Here is a 24,329-nt window from a genome sequence, read left to right on the forward strand (position 1 = left end):
TGTGAGCCGTCATATTTGAGAAGATGTAAAACGATATCGAAATAAAGCTACCTGGCTGCAGTTTTCAAGCTTCTAATTTGTTTAAATTTAACTGAAAATAATGTCTAACTAACGACCAACGACGCTACGAAAAGTGAAAAACTATTGTAATGTACACCTTTTAGTCATAACCTCATAACAGTCAAGCAGTAGATGGTTAAATTAATTTTGGCAACGAAACATGCTTAAAATACTGATCATAATCCGAAGATTTACAATTAAACCAAAATGATGTACTGTTATGCTAGTGATGTTTGTGGACTTGTGCGCTTATGGTAAAAAATCGCCTTCACAAACTTGAAGCAGATGAAAAAGTTTGCAGTGTTAACATGGTTGACCATGTGCATAACTATCATTCTCCACAATCAGTTTGCTTGACATCTACATTCTAGACATTATCACAATGGCATGATCTTCACAATATCAGAGAAGGCATTTTGCGGTAGGTCTCTCTCGTTAGTTAAATGCGAAAAATAGCCGGGACTGGCAAATCGATCGATGTAGTCGAGGAAAATCAATGCTATGTTTATTTATGCGCTCAATGAGGCATGAGCTGATATCATTGCTCGCAAATGGGATGTTTTTGCGCGCTTGGCTTCCGTGGTTCTCGACATTTACACAAGCATCCGTTTAAGGCAAATGCTGTTCCATGCTACAGTACGGAAGGAATGATCAAACTGAATGTTTCAGAGATGGGGGACTTCATGGGACAGAAAAAAATACGTCGAACAAGTTATCAGCGAAAATCCGTTAGGTTTGATGCGCTTTTCTGTTTGTACATAGTGTTGTTTTTCTGATTCATGATGATGTGAATGCATCAGTTTGACGGCAAAACTTTTAACGTAAAATTAAAATGTGCATTCAAGCAAGATGTAACGTTTCCACGAACTTTTGTAAATTATAAAAATTAATTAATTTGACAACACATTGATTGGTTTTCACAATTCTTAAGAAGTTTTCAAATCAACTGTTTACATTCAATAGGTTTAGGAATTTGCATAAAGCTCATCCAATATTTGAATAATGGCAGCGATTATCTGTTTGTTTGTGAAATGTTTGTACTGCTAAACAAATCAATCTGCAGTGGCTTCATTATCTTACAGATCTACATCCCAATAGCTTTTGTTCTTTAAATTATCTTTCCACTCTCTTCCAGTTTGTGCTTACGAGGGAAAAGGCGCGTGGATGTATGAGTGCAGCCTGAACTTCTAGTTGGGAAGTGGTGCAGAACCGTAATGTTTGAACATAAGCGTGTTAAAATCACCTGCATGCAATCTTTTCCCATGTTTTAGCATTGTGTGTTCGAGAGGAATTTTACCGGCTTCAATTCCTGTTATTCGACCAGCGCTCGAAAGTACGAAATATCTCTAGCCACAAAACGAAGGCAAAGGCACCCTTAGGAAAGCTCTCAAATGGAGAGCACCTTTTCCCATAGGATAGATTATTAAGCAAATTGTGTGATGTACCAAGTTTATGTACCAATCTATAGAAACCGTTCCCGGGAGAAGCAATGGAAGGTGTTACCAAATATGCTACCAGTACGGTTAATGCTGAGAATGCATTGATTCATCAGTGGTATGGTTGAAAAAAAAAGATTTGCATGCTGGCTATCATTCTCATCGGCAACGATGAGTGCCTTTTGATGTGTTTGTTAGATACTTAGGTCTATTACTGTATGTTGGATTAACCCGTTTTACTATGTCAACGTTTAGCAAAAAGAAATCCAAACAAGGAATGTTTTTTTATACTCCAATTACTGATATCCAATAAAAATGCCTGTCATCAAAGATAATGCAAAATACAGCAATCAGTGTGAGCCGTCATATTTGAGAAGATGTAAAACGATATCGAAATAAAGCTACCTGGCTGCAGTTTTCAAGCTTCTAATTTGTTTAAATTTAACTGAAAATAATGTCTAACTAACGACCAACGACGCTACGAAAAGTGAAAAACTATTGTAATGTACACCTTTTAGTCATAACCTCATAACAGTCAAGCAGTAGATGGTTAAATTAATTTTGGCAACGAAACATGCTTAAAATACTGATCATAATCCGAAGATTTACAATTAAACCAAAATGATGTACTGTTATGCTAGTGATGTTTGTGGACTTGTGCGCTTATGGTAAAAAATCGCCTTCACAAACTTGAAGCAGATGAAAAAGTTTGCAGTGTTAACATGGTTGACCATGTGCATAACTATCATTCTCCACAATCAGTTTGCTTGACATCTACATTCTAGACATTATCACAATGGCATGATCTTCACAATATCAGAGAAGGCATTTTGCGGTAGGTCTCTCTCGTTAGTTAAATGCGAAAAATAGCCGGGACTGGCAAATCGATCGATGTAGTCGAGGAAAATCAATGCTATGTTTATTTATGCGCTCAATGAGGCATGAGCTGATATCATTGCTCGCAAATGGGATGTTTTTGCGCGCTTGGCTTCCGTGGTTCTCGACATTTACACAAGCATCCGTTTAAGGCAAATGCTGTTCCATGCTACAGTACGGAAGGAATGATCAAACTGAATGTTTCAGAGATGGGGGACTTCATGGGACAGAAAAAAATACGTCGAACAAGTTATCAGCGAAAATCCGTTAGGTTTGATGCGCTTTTCTGTTTGTACATAGTGTTGTTTTTCTGATTCATGATGATGTGAATGCATCAGTTTGACGGCAAAACTTTTAACGTAAAATTAAAATGTGCATTCAAGCAAGATGTAACGTTTCCACGAACTTTTGTAAATTATAGTTACCATTGAAATTTTTTAAAGCTGATGTACTTGTTTATGCTGAGAAATAGGCTAAAATTACAAATATTTCAATTTCCTTGACAAAAATTCATGATTTTAAGCTATCCTAACAGGACTCATCGTTAGCTTTTGAAAGGTACAACTACGCCAAGTTCTATGCTTATATACAAATTGAAATACTGCTTTTGTGTACATGTTTATCCAAGGAGATGATAAACCACTGCCTTAATCTGTGTTGGAATATTTCCCTTAAATAACTGTATCCCGTATAAACTGCTGAAATGCAAATCACTAAAGAAGGTGATACAAATATTGGTGTCACCTAACCAATCAGACCGGACAACGGAATGTGTGCCGAATGAATTCATTCGATTTTTACGCAGCAACGTTATGTTTGTACCCACACCATTATAAAACTTTTTAATGTAGTCAAATCCTACACATGATTATAATGATCGGTGCCGAGCAGTGACCGGAATGTTGGATAGGCAAGATGAACAAATCAGCTTAAGCCAAGTGGATGTGGATCATGCACAGCTGACAGAGCAGCACGGTCGGCAACCCTTGTTCCGAGAATGGTCAGGAATGATCTCGTAGTCACTAGCCACAACGAGCATCGCCGCCAAATCTCATGAGGTCAAACTGTACACAGCCGTGGAGAAAGTGAATTCGTTCCCGGTTAACCTGTCATACCCGAAAAGGGGGCTAACAGGTTTTATCAAACCGCTTCTCATTTTCCCGCATTCGGTCTCGCTCTGTTCGGTCACTCTGTCACTCGCATACTGGCGGTGCTGTTTTCCAGTCTACCCTTTATTAACGACACACATTTTGACGGACCGGGTCATAATGATTCGAGCGAATGCCGAGGGATTCCGGAATCCCCGGCGGGAAGCGAAAAACGAGAAAGGAAAAACAAAAGAAGGGAGAATACAAAAACGCACCATGCTCACTGACCTGTACCACCCTGGAAAGAAGGTCGGAAGGTGTAAAAGTGAATTATTCTCAAAATGTTTCCAAAAGGTACCTGTTTTTGTTTGGTACTCTAGCAGCGGTTTATCACAAATCGCTCGACTACGTCATGGCCAAAGAAGCAAAGCCGAAAGGAAGTTGCTCACACATTCCACCTGGCACTAGCTGCAGAGTGACCCTTTTTGGGAAATTTTTCCATTCTCGGTCTGCCTTTTCCTAGTTCTGACGCATACACTGTGACTCTATTGACTGCAGCCGAACCATGACAGGATTTTGTCAATGGTTTAATTACCATACACGTCGGACCCAAGAATTCACCGAAGGTCAATTATCCGCATCGCCCCGTACTGGATAGTATGTAGAAATTTTCATTACACTTGAGACCTGCGTTTTCAACAGCGATGACATGTTGACGTGTAACTTCTAGCCCTTACCTTGATTAATTTTCGGGTTTCCTAAAGAAGATCTTCGGAATGGTACGCAAGCACAGTGACACAGTAACGGTGTTGGTGGTGGTACGTTGCAAGGCACCTTTCACAAGTAATTTTACGTTTCTTTCGTCTCGTTTCGTTACACAGCGTTTGCAAGAGATACCTTGTGGGTAGTTTGCGAAAGACACAAAACCATCGACTATTGCACCGAGGCTGACATACTATTCCCACGTGAGGCAACTACACTTGCACGCCTGCAATGGATATCAACCGCTCGGTGCGTGCCCGCGATCGTGCGTGCTTGATCATACGTTTGTTCATATGTGTGAATTGCACTTGGATAGATTCGATTAACTACACCGCCACGATCATAAACACCGAACAAAGTAAGTTGTATTATCGAGCGTTAAGTGGCCCGTACGAATGATTATGTTGGGGATAAGGGTTGAAACAAAAACAATAACCAAAAAACGCACACGTCGAAACACTTCACCAACACACTTTTGAGGTACACCAAAACTTGCCTTAACTATTTTCCTTCGCCTTTAGGGCCGGAATCAAATTGGACGTTTACAGCACACACACACGATTTTTTTTAGCCGATCACACACGAACGAATTGGTTGTCTGAAGAGTAGGGAGAGGGCGGCACCGAAAAAATGCTACGCAACTGACCATCAGACTGAAATTGCCGTTTCGCACGGTGCATTTGCCCCACTTGATGGGTAGTCGGTGCTGTTGCTGGTGTTTGCCTTTCAAGCGATTGCAATAAAATGGCTAAATAATAATAAAAAACAATCGAGGCAACCCCTGGCGAGGGACTCCAAAATATATCCAACTGCTAAATTGACGGCTGTGCAGTTACAATCACACTTGCACTTCAACAGCATTAAATAACCGAATGAAGTTGGGTGGGTATGTCAATGAAAGTTCACAAGACGAATTATGAAACCGGCTGCTAGCATGTACACTGGATTTGGCAGCATCAAAGAAGAAACTGTTATCTAGCCCTCCGTAGATTCTCTACACGCGTGCACGTGTAAAGAAAACTGCAACAACCACTCTTCCAACGACCATTTTGGGAGATATCTTTCGATTGTATCTGCTCGGATTTAGACGTCCGGCACTGCTACTCCAACGATAACGATCCACACGCTATATGCGCGAACGAGCACCAAAATTCACCTTTCAAACCGATCTACGCGGGAACCACTCTGCACACGCGTGCGCACTCTCAAACCGTTGAATCGAAACTCAAAACATGTTCAGCTCGCATCTCACAACGACGCGTAGTGTGGTATCGTGGAAGAAATGCAGGGTTCGTAGGAACCTGTGCAGGGTTAATACAGGATTATTAATGCATTATTATTGTATTAACTGGTGGGCTACACTGTGTTATAATTTATTCAAAATCTGATTCATTATTATTGTTAATTTCAATCGTTTCAACGTTCAAAGAATTCTGAACAAAATTGGTTTGTGCACATGTAAGATAAAATAGTAAATTAATCTAATGAAAGCCTGTACCAGTAGTATTTTACGAAAGTTCATGTCCAGGATTAAATAAAAAATAAAACTTAAAAACAATAATTCTCTAAATTTGAAAAATGTTAGAATAATACTTTTTATTTGTTATATGCAGATATATTAGAAATATTAATTAAAATTCACTTAACATTTAAACTTGCGCCCTGTTACCTTTTGCATTGAATATTGGATCATTTGAATTTTATAAATAAATTTTTATCCGAAATTTACACCCCTATCCGGAATACCCCATACCATCACCAACAGTTTTAAAAGAAGAGTGTTATTATGACACACGTGCATGTCCAGTAATACGGCCTGGCCGTTCATGATGAAATACATAATATATAAATTTAAAAAAAGTTTATGTCCAACGATTAATGCTGCTGCCTCAAAGTGCAATATTCCTTGAAGATGTAGTAAGAGTGAGTGTGATAGACAGAGGGACAGAAAGAGAGAGGGAGAGAAAGAGAGACTCTGATGAACTTGCATACATTGCTTCTCTCTCGTAGATTGTCTGGTTCATTGTGTAAGTGAGTGCAGTTGCAACAAACGGCATTCATTCATTTTACTTTTCGGAAGAGCTCCAGGGCTGTACAACATCCTTTATGTTTATTTATCTTTGTTGATTTTATTTTTATAAAACATGCTACTGAATATTTTTAAATTTTCAGTACATAAAAATCACACTTTATTGTGATTTTTTAATTTAGTTGTGCACTTTTTGTTCTTTCTCCAAGTTCATCCATGTCTTGCTAATCCAAAATGACCGATTGAAATATACCGAAAATCCAAATACGATTTGTTTTTATTTAATATCCTTAAGATCACATGACAGGGAACGCGATACATTTAAGAATAAGAAAATATTCAAAAATATGCATACAATATTTTCGGCGTGAGTTGAAATATATTTTTAAAGTGTGATTTGGGACATATGTTTAAAGTGTGATGCAGGGTTACTGTATAGATAGGTGACCAATTAATCAAAGCGATCCAAAATTTCACCTCTCTTTGACTCTCTCTTGAGGTTAGTATCGATAAAACACTAATGTATAATTAACGTTGCTGTACGCGCCCGGTGCTGGTCGCCATTCGGTGGTTTTACAACCTGAGGACAAATTCTCCATTCGAAACACGTGTTGCAAGGATAGCTGCTTGAACTATATAGAACCTATATATTTTTTCAGTACTAATCTTCAGATCTATCTTCTATCCTCAAAGAGATATATAAAAGATCGCAGTTTAACAGTGATGTATCGCTTTTGGCCGCTTTAGGGAGGAAGATACCCAGAAGAGTTTTTGGAGCACTACGAATTCACTATCGTACAACAAATTTTCTCGATAGGCTCCGTCAGGCTATCGTCAGAATGGCACGGCACCTCTAAGATTTTTTAGGTTGTCTATATATACAGAGTAGATATGGTATCAATTTGGACGAATTGAAATGAAATGATGGCGTTTATGCATCTCCTAGGAAAGCACTGGCTAATGATGCGTTCGACCATAACCTTTGAAGAACATTTCTGAAGTAGTCCAAACCACTAAACAATTGTAGAGCCATAAAAGCAGATAAGTAAAATGAGTAAATCTATCGAAAAATAATCGTTAGTGATCGTATAGTATAATAATAATCGATATAAACATTGCTACTGGAAGGAAAAAAACGACTAGGGAAAAATATTCATGTGTTACTGAAAGTATGCCAGTGCACTAGTGAATGTTACGGATTGTATAAAGTTACAATAAGTTCATTCTTCAAATTTTAACAAACTTTGCTTGATAAACAGACAAAATATATAATCTGTTTGTTCATTATTGTGAATCATCCTTCAACAAAATACATTACACGACTTTTAAGCAAAACGACTTTTTAGTTACTGGATTATTGAATGTAATTTATCAAAATTACATTGTTTTATGTAAAAGAATATTTACATAATATTTACAAGAATATTTGTAGAACAAAATACAAAACCGAATCAAATTCAACATCATCCCCACTTTACACTTCAAATGTAACATTACAATTTGTATTGATTTGCGTTGCTCTCACGGTATGAGTTCGATGATTTCTCCCGACTAACTGGTTTCGATTTCACTGATCGAAGTGCAGTGTTTTCACTTTCTTTCTTTGTGTCTAAAATGTAAGTAATTGCAAATAAGCGAGCATTTTCATAGCATATGTGCCGATATGTTGTGAGTTCTGTTGCTTAATGAAGCAGTTAAATGCAGCATTAAATGAACATGCCAATTGTTGAGTTGAATGATTCATGAACAACGCGTGAGATGATCAATTGATAAGTTCGATTAGTTTATCGAGTACCCCACGTCTATCGCACACCTCATTCAAACTTAACAACTCCACTTGATTGGAGTACATTTAGTACTGATATGGGGTTGGCATAGCGAGATGTATGTTAAATCATTTTGTTCAGGTTTTAATTTAGCAGTAGTATATGTATGTGAGTACTAAGATCTATTAAATTCTTGATCAATTCTGTATTCTTTTCTAAAACAAATATCATTTGAATCATTTAAATATGGTAGTGTAACAAAATGTAATTAAAAAATAATCAAACAATACTGCTACAAATAAAATTAACATACCCTGGGGGTTTGTGTAGCCCTAATAGATATGTATCCTGTAAAAGTACCGGCGATGAGTTATTTTCACAATGAAGCATAGACAAATGTCAAATAGACCTAGTAATAATTTAAAAAACCAATCGTTAAATAGTATAATATTACAGACAAGGAGCATCCTGCTTCGGAGAGATATTATTTTCTTTGTTTAATTATTATTCTTTTCTTGCATGGTAATGATAAAGTAATAAGAATTGTAATAGAAGACTGTGATCAAATGTAATTTTTTAAGGCTAATTTTGTAATTATGCAATTTTTTTATTTTATTATGACGTCATATGCCGTATTTTCTACATCGCTTACGTTGAGTTTTGTACAATCGTTACAAGGCAGTTTTCCGTTGTAATTTGCCTTATCCTGGGTATACTCGGCTGGATAATTACACTATTATCAATAGCTAGTTATACAAAACATCAATTTTTAATGTTTGTTATTATACATAAACATTAAGGCGCCTCTTTACGGTTTGGGTAAGAAAATGTCTTAAAACCAATGGGAATTTTATTTTTATTATAATCTGTAGTTAGTACAATATGGTTAGGCCTTCCTAATTAAATAAATGGATGTAAATAATCAGTTGGAAGGTAATGTAATTTTATTGGAGCACACACAGTTCTGCAATTTCACGTCGCTTTAGCATGTTTCCGCTTATCACCCAAAAGATGTCAATGCTTAACGTCATGTATTCGACGAAGGTAACATCTAGCGCATCTCGAATTCCTGAGACAAGATCATAAACTACGATAAGTTTCACTTGCTGCCCGCAGATTTCATTAATGTGGCCATGAGTTTTCATCTTATACGAGTGACATCGTAAGTGCTGAGACTACGAGGGTCGCCAACGAGGTAAAATCTGTCTAGCGTATGAGGTGCTGACCTTGAAGTGTATAGAGCAAAAGTATCGAGATGATTGCGGCGGTTAACAAAACTAATCTCTATACACTACTCTCTCTGATCTAGTTCTGTGGCGAGAGCAAAGTTTGACCTATCGTGTAATGTTGTACACCACGAAACCCTGAAAGTCATTCTTTACTCGGAGTTTATGGTTCATTCGTGTTAATTGAGTTCAGAAGTATTTCTTTAAAAAAAACATTTTGCTAGCTTAATGGGTAAAAACATGACAAAATTCTATTTATATGATAAGCATTGTGTTAACAATCGTAACAAAAAATATATATGCAAAAATAATATTTTTGAAAAAGCTGCAATCATGAAACTAAAGTATTCAACTTGAATGATACCAGATGAAAGTTTAACAGTGGCTTTGATAATCGAATATGTTATGATTTGTAGTATTTAAAGTTACGATACAATCGAGTTAAAAATTACGATTCCAAAATGTAAAAATTAAGCATTGTAAAGGAATCGATATTGTTTTAATTAATGATGTAACTATAAAAGACAACTAAAAGAATTAGTTTTAGCACATATTACAAAGAAATGACGAAAAAGCCAAACTTTATACAGAGCGACTAAGCTTTTATGCATAAGATATTTCGATTTCTGAAGATAGTCAAATAAAAATTATGTTGCCCATTTTGGGTCATTCCTAAATGGATTACAAAACTTCAAGTCGTTTAGATTAAGATGTTGTACGCATGGGATGTAATTATGAAATGAAATATGTATGAAGTTATTAGTGACATTCTTAGGTAGCGTTTTAAAGAGATTATGCCAGGCTTTAGATGCTAATCATCAACGCATGCTAAGTCCTTTTTTCTTCTTCTTTTACATTATATGATAATGTAAATTTGTTTATCGACGCCAAATATTTCTCATTCTAATAAATTAGTTTTCATTTTTCACAGACCACCGATCAACCGGACACCGATTTTCATCTTCTAGGCATCCCGTTCTAACCATTTCGACCATAGAAGATTAGGCACAGTGCATTTTTCTTCATAAGATTCCTTCCATAATTTCGGGAATTATTGACACCCCGTACAACAAAATAATTTCCTAGCTACAGGTAGACCGGTCAAAACGTACCAAGTCCACATTAACCACATTGAGTTTTCTGATGATCCTTATATTATAATTAGTTGTTATATTATTATGAGGTATTGCAGTTTGTCAAATTTGGTTAAACGATGCCAACGATTACCATCATCCGTTATTAGCCAATATTGTATAAATTAAAAGCCAGTTGTACGGTTTATGATATTTATCTCGAAAAAGTCATATCACTTCAAACTAATATAATATATAATAATTTATAATAAATTATATATAATTACTTTCAATGAAATATTCAATAATCAATAATAGCGTAATCCAGTCAATTAAGTCTGTTTAGTCAATTGAAATGTGCAATCCACGATAGAAATAAATCATTTTCATTTGCGTTGAAATCTTGCAGAACTATGCTGCTGCTTACGCTGATTAGTATGCAATCCGCAGCACACTGCACGATTGTTGCACGCATTGCTTTTAGAGTAACTAAACATGCAGTACACATGGTCATTACTCATGCTATGTTATGCGGGAAAGCATGAAAAATATACTGTAATTCTGAATTTAATGCCGATGAAGCTGTTAGTTAATAGCAATCTTTTGCTAATTTCGTTCCTTGAGTCTTCAATATTTCATCACGCGCATTTAAGATTTACATTAATGGAAATTTTAGTTGCACTAAGAAAAATTTTCATACATTCCACGTTTAAACTTACTTAGAGCAGCAGCACACATCTCAAATGTGTGTTTGACATTTAAATCTTAATTTGCGTTCGTTTAAAAAAAAACAGGTGAATTTGAGCGGATAACTTTAATTTTATATAGATAATAGATACCAAAATAAATTAGCCGTAAATTATCTTTTGTTGGACATGCAACTCCATGTAACATTTATGCATTATAACGAGAGACAGTCAGTGTTATGTCCTTTTGGATATGAATTCTTTCTGTCCTAGGAGCAGTTGACACGTGAAGGCTTATTGAAGTGGAAGATATATTTCAAGCTTTACTACAATACACGTGCGCGGGGTCCTGAATACGGGTATTGATTACGGTGACTGAAAAGAGTGTTTTCCTTCCACTCTCTCGTTTTTCAGACTACTGCTGGTCCCGCGCTTTGCTCCCGTATTATGTCTTCCCTATTCTCGCCCGTTTCCGAAGTCTACTTCGTATTTTTAAGGAACATTTTAATGAATAGGCGCTTTGTTGCAACAGTCAGTTTTGCTCAATTTTTTAGTTATAGAATACAAGTGTACTGCAATGTTTAGAGCATAATCTTCCACTTACTTTCGTAGCGTAGCAACCTACCTAATTATAGATTAACGACCTACCATCTCTAGCTTATTAGTCTTATTTTTAACACATAATCACAATCTAAACACACCGAAGAAAGGTATGTAAAAATGATCGCGTTATGACACAATGCATAAATGCGATAAAAAAGGAACGGTAATTCAACTCCTCTCACCTCTCATTGCACCGTGTTCCGAAACTGTACAAGAAGGCTGTGAGAATAGGTTCCCCAATAAATGCAAAACCACCCACACACCCACTTGACCATCACTAGTGCTGGGGTCAGATAAGATTTGGAACCAGTGTGTCGTGTGAGCGACCAGTACCAGTAGCTACCCCACCGTTCCACTACAAATATATCTCAAATAGTATAAATGAAAATTTGCTAGTTTTTTTACTGGGACGAATCTAACAATAAAAATTACGATTTCGGATTCCTTTAGTACTCCAAGATTCACACACACAACACTACTCCGAGTCAATTGATTTACTTTATTTACATTCCCGGTTCAAAACATCAATTATACGATTTTGAGCATTACACTGTTTGGTGAAAATTAACTGCTACGTGTTGAGCTATGAGCTCATTTTCCACCAACTGCGGGCTACATTCGTACCATAACAACAACTAAATATAAATTATGGGTACGATTTTGCATATTGGACAATTCCTTAGCTAAGAAAAATGTTTTACTACAAAAACTATATTATACAATGGATTATGTTAAACATGTCAGCAGAGTTTTCTTTTTGATTGCACTTAGAGTTACAGAACTTATGTTGGTATGCTATATAGAGGATTAAATGTTAGAACCGGTTCGGATGATCACTTTGCACAACACCATTTGAATGCTGTTCGAGATAATGCTACTCGTAGTGTCTGCTCCTCGGTATTGAAATGACTGCATATTACATATGATGTGCTGGCACTTAGCTGCTTTTCGTGTTTGATTTAGCACATAAAAACGGATTTAATCCACTAAAAAAACGAATCGGAACGATGTATTATGGTGGCTCGTGATCGAATGCACTAGTATATCATAAAATAAAGCGATCAATTTCGTATAATTACCTCAGTCATTCCCATGCTAATGATACCATCCTGATTCGTATCCTTTGCTTTAAACAACTCAAAAGCCATAGTTAGATGCAGGATGGCAGAAATGAAGTCAGCCAGTCGAAGCGTTCCATCCCTTCGCATGTATCTGGAGATAAAAAAAAACTGAGCATGAGTCTGCTCTGAAAGTCGCACGCTTTTTTGAAAACAATACCGTAAAATAAGGATGGAAATATTATCCGTACTGAGCTGGAATCCGACATCGAACAGTGCGTCCCGCAATCGTTCTGCCTTTAATATGCCCGATTTTTCTTTCGTATGCATTTTGAACACTCCCCACCAGGTTTTCAGGTTGATCATGAACTTGTTGAAATCATTGAAATTTATACGACCACGATTCGTTTTCTGTCGATGAATGTTAAAAGTGTATGATTGAAAAAGTGCATGTTGCACAAAACCTATTATTGGAAATACGTACATCCATCAAACAAACCACCTGCCGACAAACGTCTATACTGGCACAGCTTCGAATATAGTCATTGGGAAGGCACGCTTCGAGCAGTTCCTGGAGATCAAAGCAATTTAACGTCCTGAAACAAAACATTTGTATGACAATTATAATTCGTCTACTTTTTTCTATCAGCAATCATTCTGACATGATCATTCATGGTCATTCTTCACGCAGAAAGTACGAATGGCATTTGGTTTAATTTTTAACGTATATAGAAGCGCGCTCACATAATTATAATTCTTGTCCATCTATTGAACGACAACGTCCAACCTACCTTTGATCGTCAGCAAGCTGCATAAACACTGGTTCGTACTGTGCCGTACTGCATGCGATACCATTGTTGTTGTTATTGTTATTAGAAGAATCGATCGTGATCTTTGTGTTGGAATTGAGTAGCGGGAAAGGATCTAGCAAAAGCATGGTCTGTGTTTCAAGAAGCGCCAACCGAATGGTGCTACCAAGCACCCTCACACTAAAAGACGCTTCTTCAGCCGGTTCGAATGTGGTAGCCATAATGAGGTAACGCCCAGGATCAAGTGAACATCGATGACTAATTTGTCGCGAATTGGTGTATTGAGAGTTGACTAAGCTTTTATGCTTTTTGAAAAAATTCTTCGAGAGACATCCATTGATATTTTGCACTAGTTTGAAAAAGGAGACACGATGAAATAGATCAATTAAATTCCCCAACCCTATTCCACGTCCATTGACATACGTACCACTGTTTAGGTTATATACGGTAAAACCGATTACTTTCGGTTCCAGCACACTGTGTTGATTGACTGAGATGATGACATCTTCCTTTTCGCTAAGAAATAACTGCAGCTGTGGGTTGATATGGAATGAGTCCGGATTATTGCGGCACCCGCCTGCCGTAACTCCTCGCTTCCATGACCCTTGGTACAGTCGCATAAGCCAACGGCGACTCTTATCCGCCAGTTGAGGTTCATCCCTAGCTGTATCCGAGTCGAGATGGACGCACTCAAGATGCGTGAAAGTTTGCGTCATATCGAAAAACGACATCCAGAACTCGCCTGGTTCGAGCTGCTCGATCAGACGATTCCGTTCGTTCATCGGAACGCGCTCCCAGGAACTGGAAAATGACGACCAGTCGCCGTTAAAGCTTGAAGATTTGCTGAGCGTCTGAGCTAAGGGGTTTCGTAGCCGTACTAACTGAACTGTGTCGCCCATGATAGTTTCGGCCTGTAAAATATTCATGAAATTGAAAATATAAAATCATGTGTTCAATATTGCCGCTGCATCTCAACATCGCTGCACCCATACCTTATCCATCGAACAAAGACGATAATTAATTCCAACGTGGATGCCGTTCGGCAAAGCTTCAGTTTGGTTACGAATCTGTGTCATGGTACCATTGTTGATCGTGCAGGTGATGATGCTTGTCGTATCTAGCAGGTTATGCAGTAGTGGAGGCCGTATGAGGATGTTGCTGTCCATCTTGATGGATATCGATTCAGTGATGCCCCCGGTGAGGTCGGCTAATCCGTCCAGCAGCGTACCGTACTTCAACGCCTCGTACGATCCATGCAATCTGGAATGAAAGAAGGCAACATATATAAATATCATGCAATCTTTCAATAACGCAACCCCTTGCGGAATCAGCCAATGCATCCAATCATTCGTCACTTACTTTGCGTACGCTTTCTCCAGCAAACCGGGCCAGAATGAGTTGGTGTTCTGTGCTTGAAGGAAGGCCAGCTTGCCGTTTATTGTAGGTAATCGATCATCGACCAGTACTTCCAACCATTCTCCGCACCACCAAAGCCGAAAGCGAAACACACCATAGTACGGTTTGTCGAAGTTCTGATCGGCCGGTACAACGCGGTAAAACAAACCCTTTGATAGGTATAGTACACCCAAACACGACACCAGCCACCGATCACCCATCTTACCGGGAACGATATCGAACTGTGCGGAGGCATCGTTCACGAATACCGGATTAGAAACGATCTCGTGCGGTCTTTTCCATTGGAAGGTGAAGGGTGGCGTTTGGTGGTAAAAGACGGACGACTGTGTGGCCGGGAAATCTTCGTCCTCCCATAGTACGCCCTTCTGTTTGCATTCTGATTTGATACGTTCGTAAGACGAAGTCATTTTGTAGCTTTTCAACTGTTCCAGCCGAGAGGGAGTGCCGTTTATGTGTCAACAAGAATGAATAGATGGGTGTTGTTCCTTCCTTATGGAGTTTGGAATAATTTCTTCTGTTGAGTATACACCGATATACACTCGCTCATCAAATGATGAAAATCACTCATTTCATGGTTTCGGTATTGCAATTCTGGAAAGAAACAAGGAAAACAGATATTTGAGCAAGAGCAACCAAAGAAACCAAAATGTTACTATTTATTTAATTTCCAGTATGACGGCAAAAAAACCAAAATGTAATGTCTATAAATAATACATAAAACTATTTGAATGAATCTTGCACGGCATTCAAACATGAATTGCAGGTTATTAAACTCACTGCTTTAATGCTTCATACTCTTCTATTCAATGTAAAGTTTGCATGGTTGGGCAATCAAATCTTTTCACTTAGACCTACATTTATAGAATCGGTTTAGATTTATGTAACCGCAACCAAATAGAGACACTCAATTAAATCCACTATCTACACATCTACCGCATTATTTACCATTGTGTTAAAGCAAACGCATATTATAATCAGTGAAGCGTCTCCGTAAAATCCTCTTTTCCCTCTTTCGTTTGTTATCAGCAGTGGACGCATCTTTTGCAAGTGTCAACGTTCGATGCAAACTTTAAAGTAGAAAGGAACCATGGTTACTAATGCACTTTTGCGTGATCGTTTCTCATGGTAAAGCAATCCAACGAAAGTGCTTGCATTGTTTGCTATAGGTATGGTTGAAAGTGGGATGGGCTTATTATGTTATTTTGTCTACAGCAAAGCGTGACGAATGAACAGCAACAAGCTCACCACGATGCCTCTATCACTTTACGTTTACGCTAACATTTCATTCATTACTGTGGTACTGATTGAAACACCTGAAATAAGAAAGCTAAGAAAAACTGTTGCCTGGGCATCTGTGGAGAATAATAGGTTAAAGTTTGATAATTTCTATCTTCTGTAACGTTAACCGTTTCGTTACAGACTTTGCAACTGTAGCCAAGCCAAATTTAAAATATAAAGTATTGAAAAAACTACACAAGTTATTGCTTTTGCTGAATGTTAAATTTTAATAAACCCATACGACTAGCAAAATATTTTAATTACTCTTATTTTAAATACTAATACTAAACACAGCTAATACTGACAACTTCTCTAGAAACTCTAAAGCACGCTGCCATGCTGACTAATTTAGTTGATCGTTTGTCGTACATCGTTTGGCCATTTGGTCACACTTTAGGAAAAGCTAACGTAATCATAACCGAAACATAATTTATGATTTAACCAACCGCCCTTAACCAACTCCCCATTCACAAGCCGTGCTCAATTAACCATTCCATGTTGCACAACGGCAAACCACGGACAGCTAACTGCGGAAGAAATCAAACTCACTGTAGCTAAAAATGAAAAGTGTATCAGATTCGTTCCTTGACAAGCCGTTGGTTGGTAAACAAATAACAAATCATTATTCTTAACCAAAGATAGTCAAAAGCAATTATTAATTACATTTCCACCGTGCACATTACAGCGTTTCCAATGGACGAACAGAAGATATTTAAAATTAATAAATGTAAATATGTAATTTTAAATTATTGCTTTATAACCATAGAATGAATTATGGACATTTATTACCAACTACTGTAATAGCATTATTGCTTAGTAAAGATTATGCTTAATCGAAAACGAATATACATATTGAAACTAAATCAACATTTATAAGGCACATTATCCTAACGGAACCCAGAGGATCAGTGGAGATGCACATAAGCGTACGTAAAATCATTATACTTTGATGAATTGCAATCAAGCAAATTTGATAAACCTAATTTTGAATTTGATAGCAGATTAAGGCTAATACTGCTACATAAAGCAACGGTCATATGGAGAAGCATTAAGCAAGGCTTACAAAAAAACATAGGAGCTCATTTGGTTGGAGAATAAATATTTGTTTTGTTTGTTTGTGTTGGTTTGTTGTTGTGGTTTGTTTGTTAATGCATTTGCTTGAATGTTTTAATATTATTTAACATAATTCTGATCGCAAAAAATCACTTAATCAACTTAATATCTAATCATTTGTAAATTGATTCAATCGTGAATAGAGTCAACAATTCCATGTTTTTTTTTTTGTTTTAAAACCATTACAATGCAATAATTTTTTACTTGAATTACTTTTTACTTGAATACACAACAATAATCTATCGTTTTTTTGCGATATGGTACAATTCGAGTCATAAAAATATGGTAGTTCCCACCTAAACATGAAGCCAAACGAAACGATTAACCCCAATATTATTTATTACACTCTGGAAGGTATCGTAACGGCACATACGCGGCGGGAACTATGCTCCCATTCGACATTATGTGATTGACAATTGTTTTATAACATTAGACATGCGTACAATGCTTTAGCGATCGCGGTCACATGCTGAGACGAGTCAGGGAAATATAGGTCTTCAAGGGAGCGGAGGTGGAAAAGGAGAAAGAAATTAAAGCTCTTGAAGGGGGCAGAAAGAAAAAAAACTCTTCTGTTTTATAACAGCTAATTGCTTTATTTACATTTTCCATCGCTAGGTCGGATCGGTGGTGCGTGGTGGGGAACTATTGGAAACTGTTCCTACTATGCGTTCGACCATTCATGTATAGCGCCTGCGTGCTATGAGATCCAGGAAACGAACAAACGGAATTCAAATGCCTCTGGGTGAAGGAGCGAACTCTCAATTGTGTAAGGCCATAGGGCATAATCATGTCTGGAAGAAATCGATCATTAACAATCGTAACACAAGGTAGTACTAGGAGCTAATAGATTAACTGGCCGCTCTGCAATATACTATTAGACTCAAATCCATTTCAGTACGCAAATAATGGTGATAGTGTTTGTCCAAGCTACTTCACGCCAGTGTGAGTCGGAACCGATCGGAACGTTATATGATGTGTGTGTTCAGCAAACGTCCCTGAAGCACCAACCAATTCTATCAATCAACAAAATTCCCCGCAAGTTATTAATAATGAAATGAAATGAAAATTTATTTCACATATATATTACTTATATATTACTTTTTGTAAATCATAATCAAAAAGACGTGTTTATGACAAAACAAACATTATCCCTACACTCAAATTACAATCTCTCAAGAGCAGTGCAAACATTTTAACTTTCACTTCATTCCTACTTCATATGTCTTACTTTTGGTAGTAGTATGAGCTACCCAAATCTATATTATGTTCGAATATCAGCAAGACTCTATTGATAAATAGATACCTAATGACAGCACATGAAAACGAGATAAATATAGGCATTGGCCAAATATTGACCTTTTTGTATTGTCTGAGGGTTGCGTTTATTATGTAATTTATGGGAATACGTGTTGTGTTGTTGCATTTCACAATCGTCAAACACAGGTTATGCCAATAAACATTGATCATGTCAAAATACGATGTTTAACTGTACTGTATGCAATAAGTAAACAGTAATCATTTAGTTAAACAACGATATTCCTCTAAACCCTCATCGCACATTTTCATCGCCATCGCATAGCCGATTACGTGGGAAACAGTGGCGAGCTGTTTAAAGAAGTGAACATAAGTGACGTCTAAATGAGATACGTAACAACAAACAAAAGATGATTCTATAACAGTTCACCAATGTTTAACGAGATTTGTACAGACAATTAAATCTACATTATCGATTTTTAACAAAATCAATTACATGTAGCTCTTTAAAATGATGTTAACATCGGATAATTGAAAATTGTTTCATAAACTTAATAAGTAGAATATTATAAATAAGACCCAATAATACTGTTCTAAGCTGTCAGTGGAAACAACACCATCAACCGTGAGTGTCGGCTCTATTACGATCCACTCCAGTGCGCCAATGGCTAACTATTCATTTATGTCAATACACCAGCAATCAAAGTATTAGAATTAAGATTAATGTTAACAACAATTTTAATGTAACAATTGTCAATTGTATGAAATGAGCCAAAATATCATTGATTTTTAAACCTATCCTACGCAAAAATCGAAATCCAGTAGTCAGCAATATGGTATGTTTTCGACACGTTACTATTTAAACGCCTTATCCAAAAACGATGCTGCAATAAACTCGCATGCCCATGCGAGCATCCATTGAAGATGGAGGTGAAAGTGAAATCTTGATGTGATCAACTTTTCCAGCCCCGTCCCAGGGTTGTTCCTGATTCGTAAAGCACAAGACAGAGAGATACTGCCATAGTAATCGTTATTTGATTTTTCTTATCCGAATGCCAGTGACGAAATGTGTAGCGTTTAGCTGTTTGACTAGGTTCAAAGTATGCGATAGTCTCTGCTGTGCCGATTTCTCTTAGCATCCTCCCGGCATTGGCATCTCAGCAAGATTTAGCTTTCGCTTTCGGCCCAATCCGCACTATCCTGGCACGCCTTTCAGCCTGTAAGTGCAAGAGGTTGTGAAAGTTTTGTGGAACTTGATTCAAACCTGTGACTTGATCGAAATGAAATATACTTTGGTAAGCTTTTCTCAAAATGACCCTACATTGTTGCGAGTATTGCAATTATAAACGAGTATTATAACCAGCGCCCGATAGTTAATTCAGTATTCTACAGTGAATAAGATCATCGATGCGCTTACAGATCAAACGCGTGATCTGTATAACGCGTTACGCGTTTGTTGAGTTTATTCCAAAAAAGAACAGAAAAGAAGAACGGATGATTGAATTAGTAGGAGACAAGCAATAACTAAAATTGTAAACTGTTCTGTTTTATGATCTTGCCCTCTTAGTTTTTGCTCACTAATACAGAATCACTTTGATGCACAGATACATGAGAGCGTAGACATGGAAACTGTTAAAGCTATGTGTTATCTTCATGCTTCCGCAAGCTTTTCTGTTTCAGCTGTAGACCGTCTGCTTACCGAGACGGTTAGCTATTTTAATCGTCACTGCCGTATGGCAAGCAAACCAGGTGAACAAGGTACGATTGTTTATGTGTGTAAAAACCAGCATCCCCGAAGGAAATGGGACGGGAAATATCGGGAACAAGTGGTATATTATAACTGTTTTCCTTTTTGCTACATCACTGCCTTCGAGCGGAATGCTCTTGCATGAAACAGACACACAGAGCAACGTATTCGTTCTTATGACGATCATTCGCTCGGTGGAAGTACTTCGAAACATCTCACAAGTCAGAGATGCTTGGTTTATATTGGGTTTGCTATCATATTTTCTTCTTATTATTCCCCTCCCAACTAAGCGCTTTTACTACATAGGCCTTGTACTTTTCTATCATCATGAGCGAAGGGATGTTTTCTTATTTCTAAACCATTGCTGGAATAAAAAAGTACAACCTGTAACAGATGACTACAGAACACTGGCGTGGAACAACGCTTTTATTGTGCAAGCATGTGCAAAGGGAGAAACAAAGCATTAATTAAGCTGATAACTAAAAACAATATTAACACAATCCAATAAACTCAATTTTCTCCAGAACAGTTGTTATTTTTCCTACATATGCATAAGCTAATAGGTTGCTTTATAAAACGAAAATATTGTTTCATTTTGCCAAGAAAACAATTTTTACATACATTATTTTCATCAAAGAAAATCACTTCTTATATGTTTTCCCATTTAGAATGATAAGTTGAATCTTATTAACTGTTATATGCAACCAAATTTTGAACGTGGTTGGTTATCAACCTTTTATTTATTATGATTATGATGGTTCTTCGCTATAGTATCGCTCAAAATTTTATATTTAATTTTCGTTTTATTTCCAATTTGTATTTTTGCTACATGAGCCTGTTCTTGGGCATACATCGAGTACATTGATGTACCAAATAGGTTAACTTTTGAAAAAATCTCAGTAAGATCCCAACTATTTATTTATAAGTGTAAATTGGGATATTTGGTTCCAGGTATGATTGCAAACCCAGAAATAGTATACAAATATCACAGATGTAACATTGTAAACACAATCCCACTCCGGACAATTAAATTTTCATCTAAATTCAGTTTCAAAATATTTTTCATAAAACCCTTGAAAATTCCATGACCATCCCTAATTTGAAATAAGTTATTAAATTAGTTTTTCTGTTGAATAATCAGTCCTGTGTAAAGTGGAACAATTGCGCTAGAATTTGGTATCGCTCCTTTCGAATGAGAATCCATAGCCCGTAATTGTGCACCTAATTTTTTTTTGTTATAATAATGGAAATCATGTAGTTACACAAAAGCAGTAAACCATATTGCAGATTTGTTTTTCTTAAAGAACCAACAAAACGATGCTTATATTTTTTTATATCTCAATGAATTTTGAAAATCAAAATTTTAAAATTTAAATCTGATTATAAACTCTATAACTAATTAACTAATATCTCAACTCCGACGCATGTTGATAAAATTTCATAAACTGTAGTTAGATGTATCAGATATGTTAAACTTTAATGCAGTAAAGAGAATGAAACACCAAACTTCGTCAATATCCTGTTCGTTCACATTCACATTCAAAACATTCTACACAAGTAACTATTTCCCTCAAGTGCTTCAATTCTTTATTCTTCCCGCAGTTTTACAAGAGCACATTTCGAATTTCGAGCACATTTCAAAAAATTTAACACCACGCAGTATCATTGGAATTTCAGTTAAGGTTCATAAAGTATAATGTAAACAGATGAATTATAGTTGTTGGTGGATCGTAGCGATCGACGGTGAAATTTTAGGAAGTAGAGCTAATTGATAATTCAATTAATGTACTGTGTAACTAATATTATATTTATCCTTTAAATGAATTTATTATGCAAAAATCATTTTAAGAAACTCACATAAATTTACGTTTTATTCCATTTCAGCTCAACTGTTAGAATGATTGTTTGGGCAAACGTTCATGAAAGAATGTAACATTTGTACAAATCTACTATCGTTAGAGAAGGCATATTAATGTTATAATTCCTGCAGCGAATATTAATGTGCGTCGTTGTGGGTGATCTTCATGTATGTTCAATGTAGCAATCAATCACGAACATAAATTTTATCAAAATTTTCCAGCATACCCATTAGATAACTGAAGTTTTATGCTAAAACAACTGTTTTCTTAACTAGTACATAATTTAACATTTTCTGGCTCGTGTGTTAATAACAATTAAGGAAATTTCTTCTTTGAATTTGTTTAAGAGTACTTCCATAACTCTAGGCATGAATTTGGTAGTATGGGCCAGACTTGACCGGTGATGTATTTAGCAGTGGTGCCGATACCATGCCCACACGACATGATTGAGACAAACACCCATCCGGACCGTTCACCCGTAGCAGAGACAGACTGTCCGGCTACGTGGGCCAATAAGTGTAGTAAGTCAGAAATGGCAGACCAAACTTATTAGTAAGTTGTTATGCCAAGTGCAATAAGACATACATTTTTCATATATTATCCACTTCTGCTGTAATAAAAGAAGCACGCGTAAATCAATCCCCTATTATCACTTAGTAATTAAACACTTTTAATCAATTTGTTGCATTTCGATTCAGACATCTTCCTATTGCAAGAGCACATGTGGTTTAATGAACAATCATAACAATCATAAGTAAAATAATTTAAAACTGCATCGTATCAAAATGCATGAAGATAGTGCTTTTGTGCATAAAATCGTGTTGAATATCATTCAATCTACTTAAAGTACTATTTCCCAAACAAACTTTTCCTAACACGCACGAAGCGCCTACGAACACAATTAATAAATAACTTGTCCCGACACAATTTACTCCCTAGTCACTTGGCACTATAAACTAGGAAACACACGATGGAAAAAAGAAAGCCAAATGCACAAAAGGAAACAAAAAAACGACGTACAATGGCATATGACATTCGAAGTTTATGGTCAGCTTAAAACATTAATATGCGACAAGATCATGCGCTCGTGTGAGGGAGAAATCTATCGTTGCCACTCCTCCTATCTTGGCGTTCATTTAATGCTGTGCGAGAAGTGAAAATACATTTGGAAACCTAAAAAAAGAAAAAGTGACCTTCCGAAATAAAATACGAGGACGGGGAAGATTCATTATAGTCCACTCTGAAATGCGTGGTAAGGTAAATGATTGTGTGGAACTGCAATGTTAGTGAAAGCCACACTGCAACGATGACGAGTTTCAAGGTTGTGAACATCATAGTATCGATTAGTTGCGTTTGGGAAGTGCACGATTTAATAATTCCAAAGAGGTTGCAAGTACGCGAAAATTTTCTTAGCCGTTAGTTTGTAGTACTGCCGACTGTTATGGATTGAACTTCCGAAAAACCGATACCAAGTTTTATTTCGTTGGAACCGGACTTCTCATTCACTCAAGTCCTACCAATTGATGTTTTGAAACCAAAAGGTTATAAAAATATTCAACTGTTTTTAAAAATATAACCCGTCAAATGTATTGTAAAAACTAAATCAATACAAAATAAATCCAGCTGTAGGTACCACAACCGTTCGACAACAGAATCGCATAAGATATCGAAAACACGTTTCGAAAGGTGAGTAATTCCACCATACGACCGCTTACCATGTAAGGAACGTTTGATCGCGTTACTAGTTGACCGGTGCACAGAATTGAAGCATGTAGGTGTTTAGGATTGTACTTGATCCGTCGGTCACATTTTTGAGTGGCACCAGACTGGTTTGCCCACTCGCTACCTTGCGGCTGCTGCACCTGGTACTTTTGCATCTGCGACTGCCGATTGTACGTCTACGCATTGTACTATTGGAAGTTGACGTAATATCCCTAGTGCCGTGGGAGTCTACAAGTTGTGCACGAGTGTGTACGTAAAGAACGCTCATTAATTGCAAATTTTTCAGTGATCCAACGGATGTTGAGCAATGTAACGTGCAAAGAAATTTACATAAACCGAATCATCTTAGAACGGCAGTCTGAGTTGTGGCTGAACTGATGCTCGTTTAATATGTTTCACATTTTCGGGCACTGTTGAACATTATTATTATGCTACCCCAATGTTTAAAATTAATGGTTTTCAAGCGTA

At 36.9% G+C, this 24,329-nt stretch overlaps 1 protein-coding gene across 1 annotated transcript; it reads right to left on the bottom strand.

The window, feature by feature from the left end:
- Positions 1–12,564: 12,564 nt before the first annotated feature.
- LOC128719568 (calpain-C) lies at positions 12,565–15,295 on the bottom strand. Its single transcript, XM_053813194.1, has 8 exons — positions 14,832–15,295; positions 14,465–14,732; positions 13,900–14,383; positions 13,455–13,821; positions 13,148–13,259; positions 12,884–13,074; positions 12,685–12,817; positions 12,565–12,591 (listed from the first exon to the last, which is right to left on the bottom strand). The coding sequence occupies exons 1-8, from the start codon at positions 15,293–15,295 to the stop codon at positions 12,565–12,567; spliced, it is 2,046 nt and encodes a 681-aa protein (XP_053669169.1).
- Between the last annotated feature and the right edge of the window lie 9,034 nt (positions 15,296–24,329).

The sequence above is a fragment of the Anopheles marshallii genome, chromosome 2, assembly GCF_943734725.1.
Source record: "Anopheles marshallii chromosome 2, idAnoMarsDA_429_01, whole genome shotgun sequence".
In the NCBI taxonomy this organism is placed as follows: Eukaryota; Metazoa; Arthropoda; class Insecta; order Diptera; family Culicidae; genus Anopheles; species Anopheles marshallii.

Bases quoted from the DNA above. Each gene is read 5' to 3' on its own strand.
- LOC128719568 (XM_053813194.1), bottom strand. From the start codon at position 15,295: ATGACTTCGTCTTACGAACGTATCAAATCAGAATGCAAACAGAAGGGC. The intron at 14,733-14,831 runs GTAAGTGACGAA...CTTTCATTCCAG, and splicing joins CTGGAGAAAGCGTACGCAAA to ATTGCATGGATCGTACGAGG. The intron at 12,592-12,684 runs GTAATTATACGA...TCGTTTTTTTAG, and splicing joins TTAGCATGGGAATGACTGAG to TGGATTAAATCCGTTTTTAT.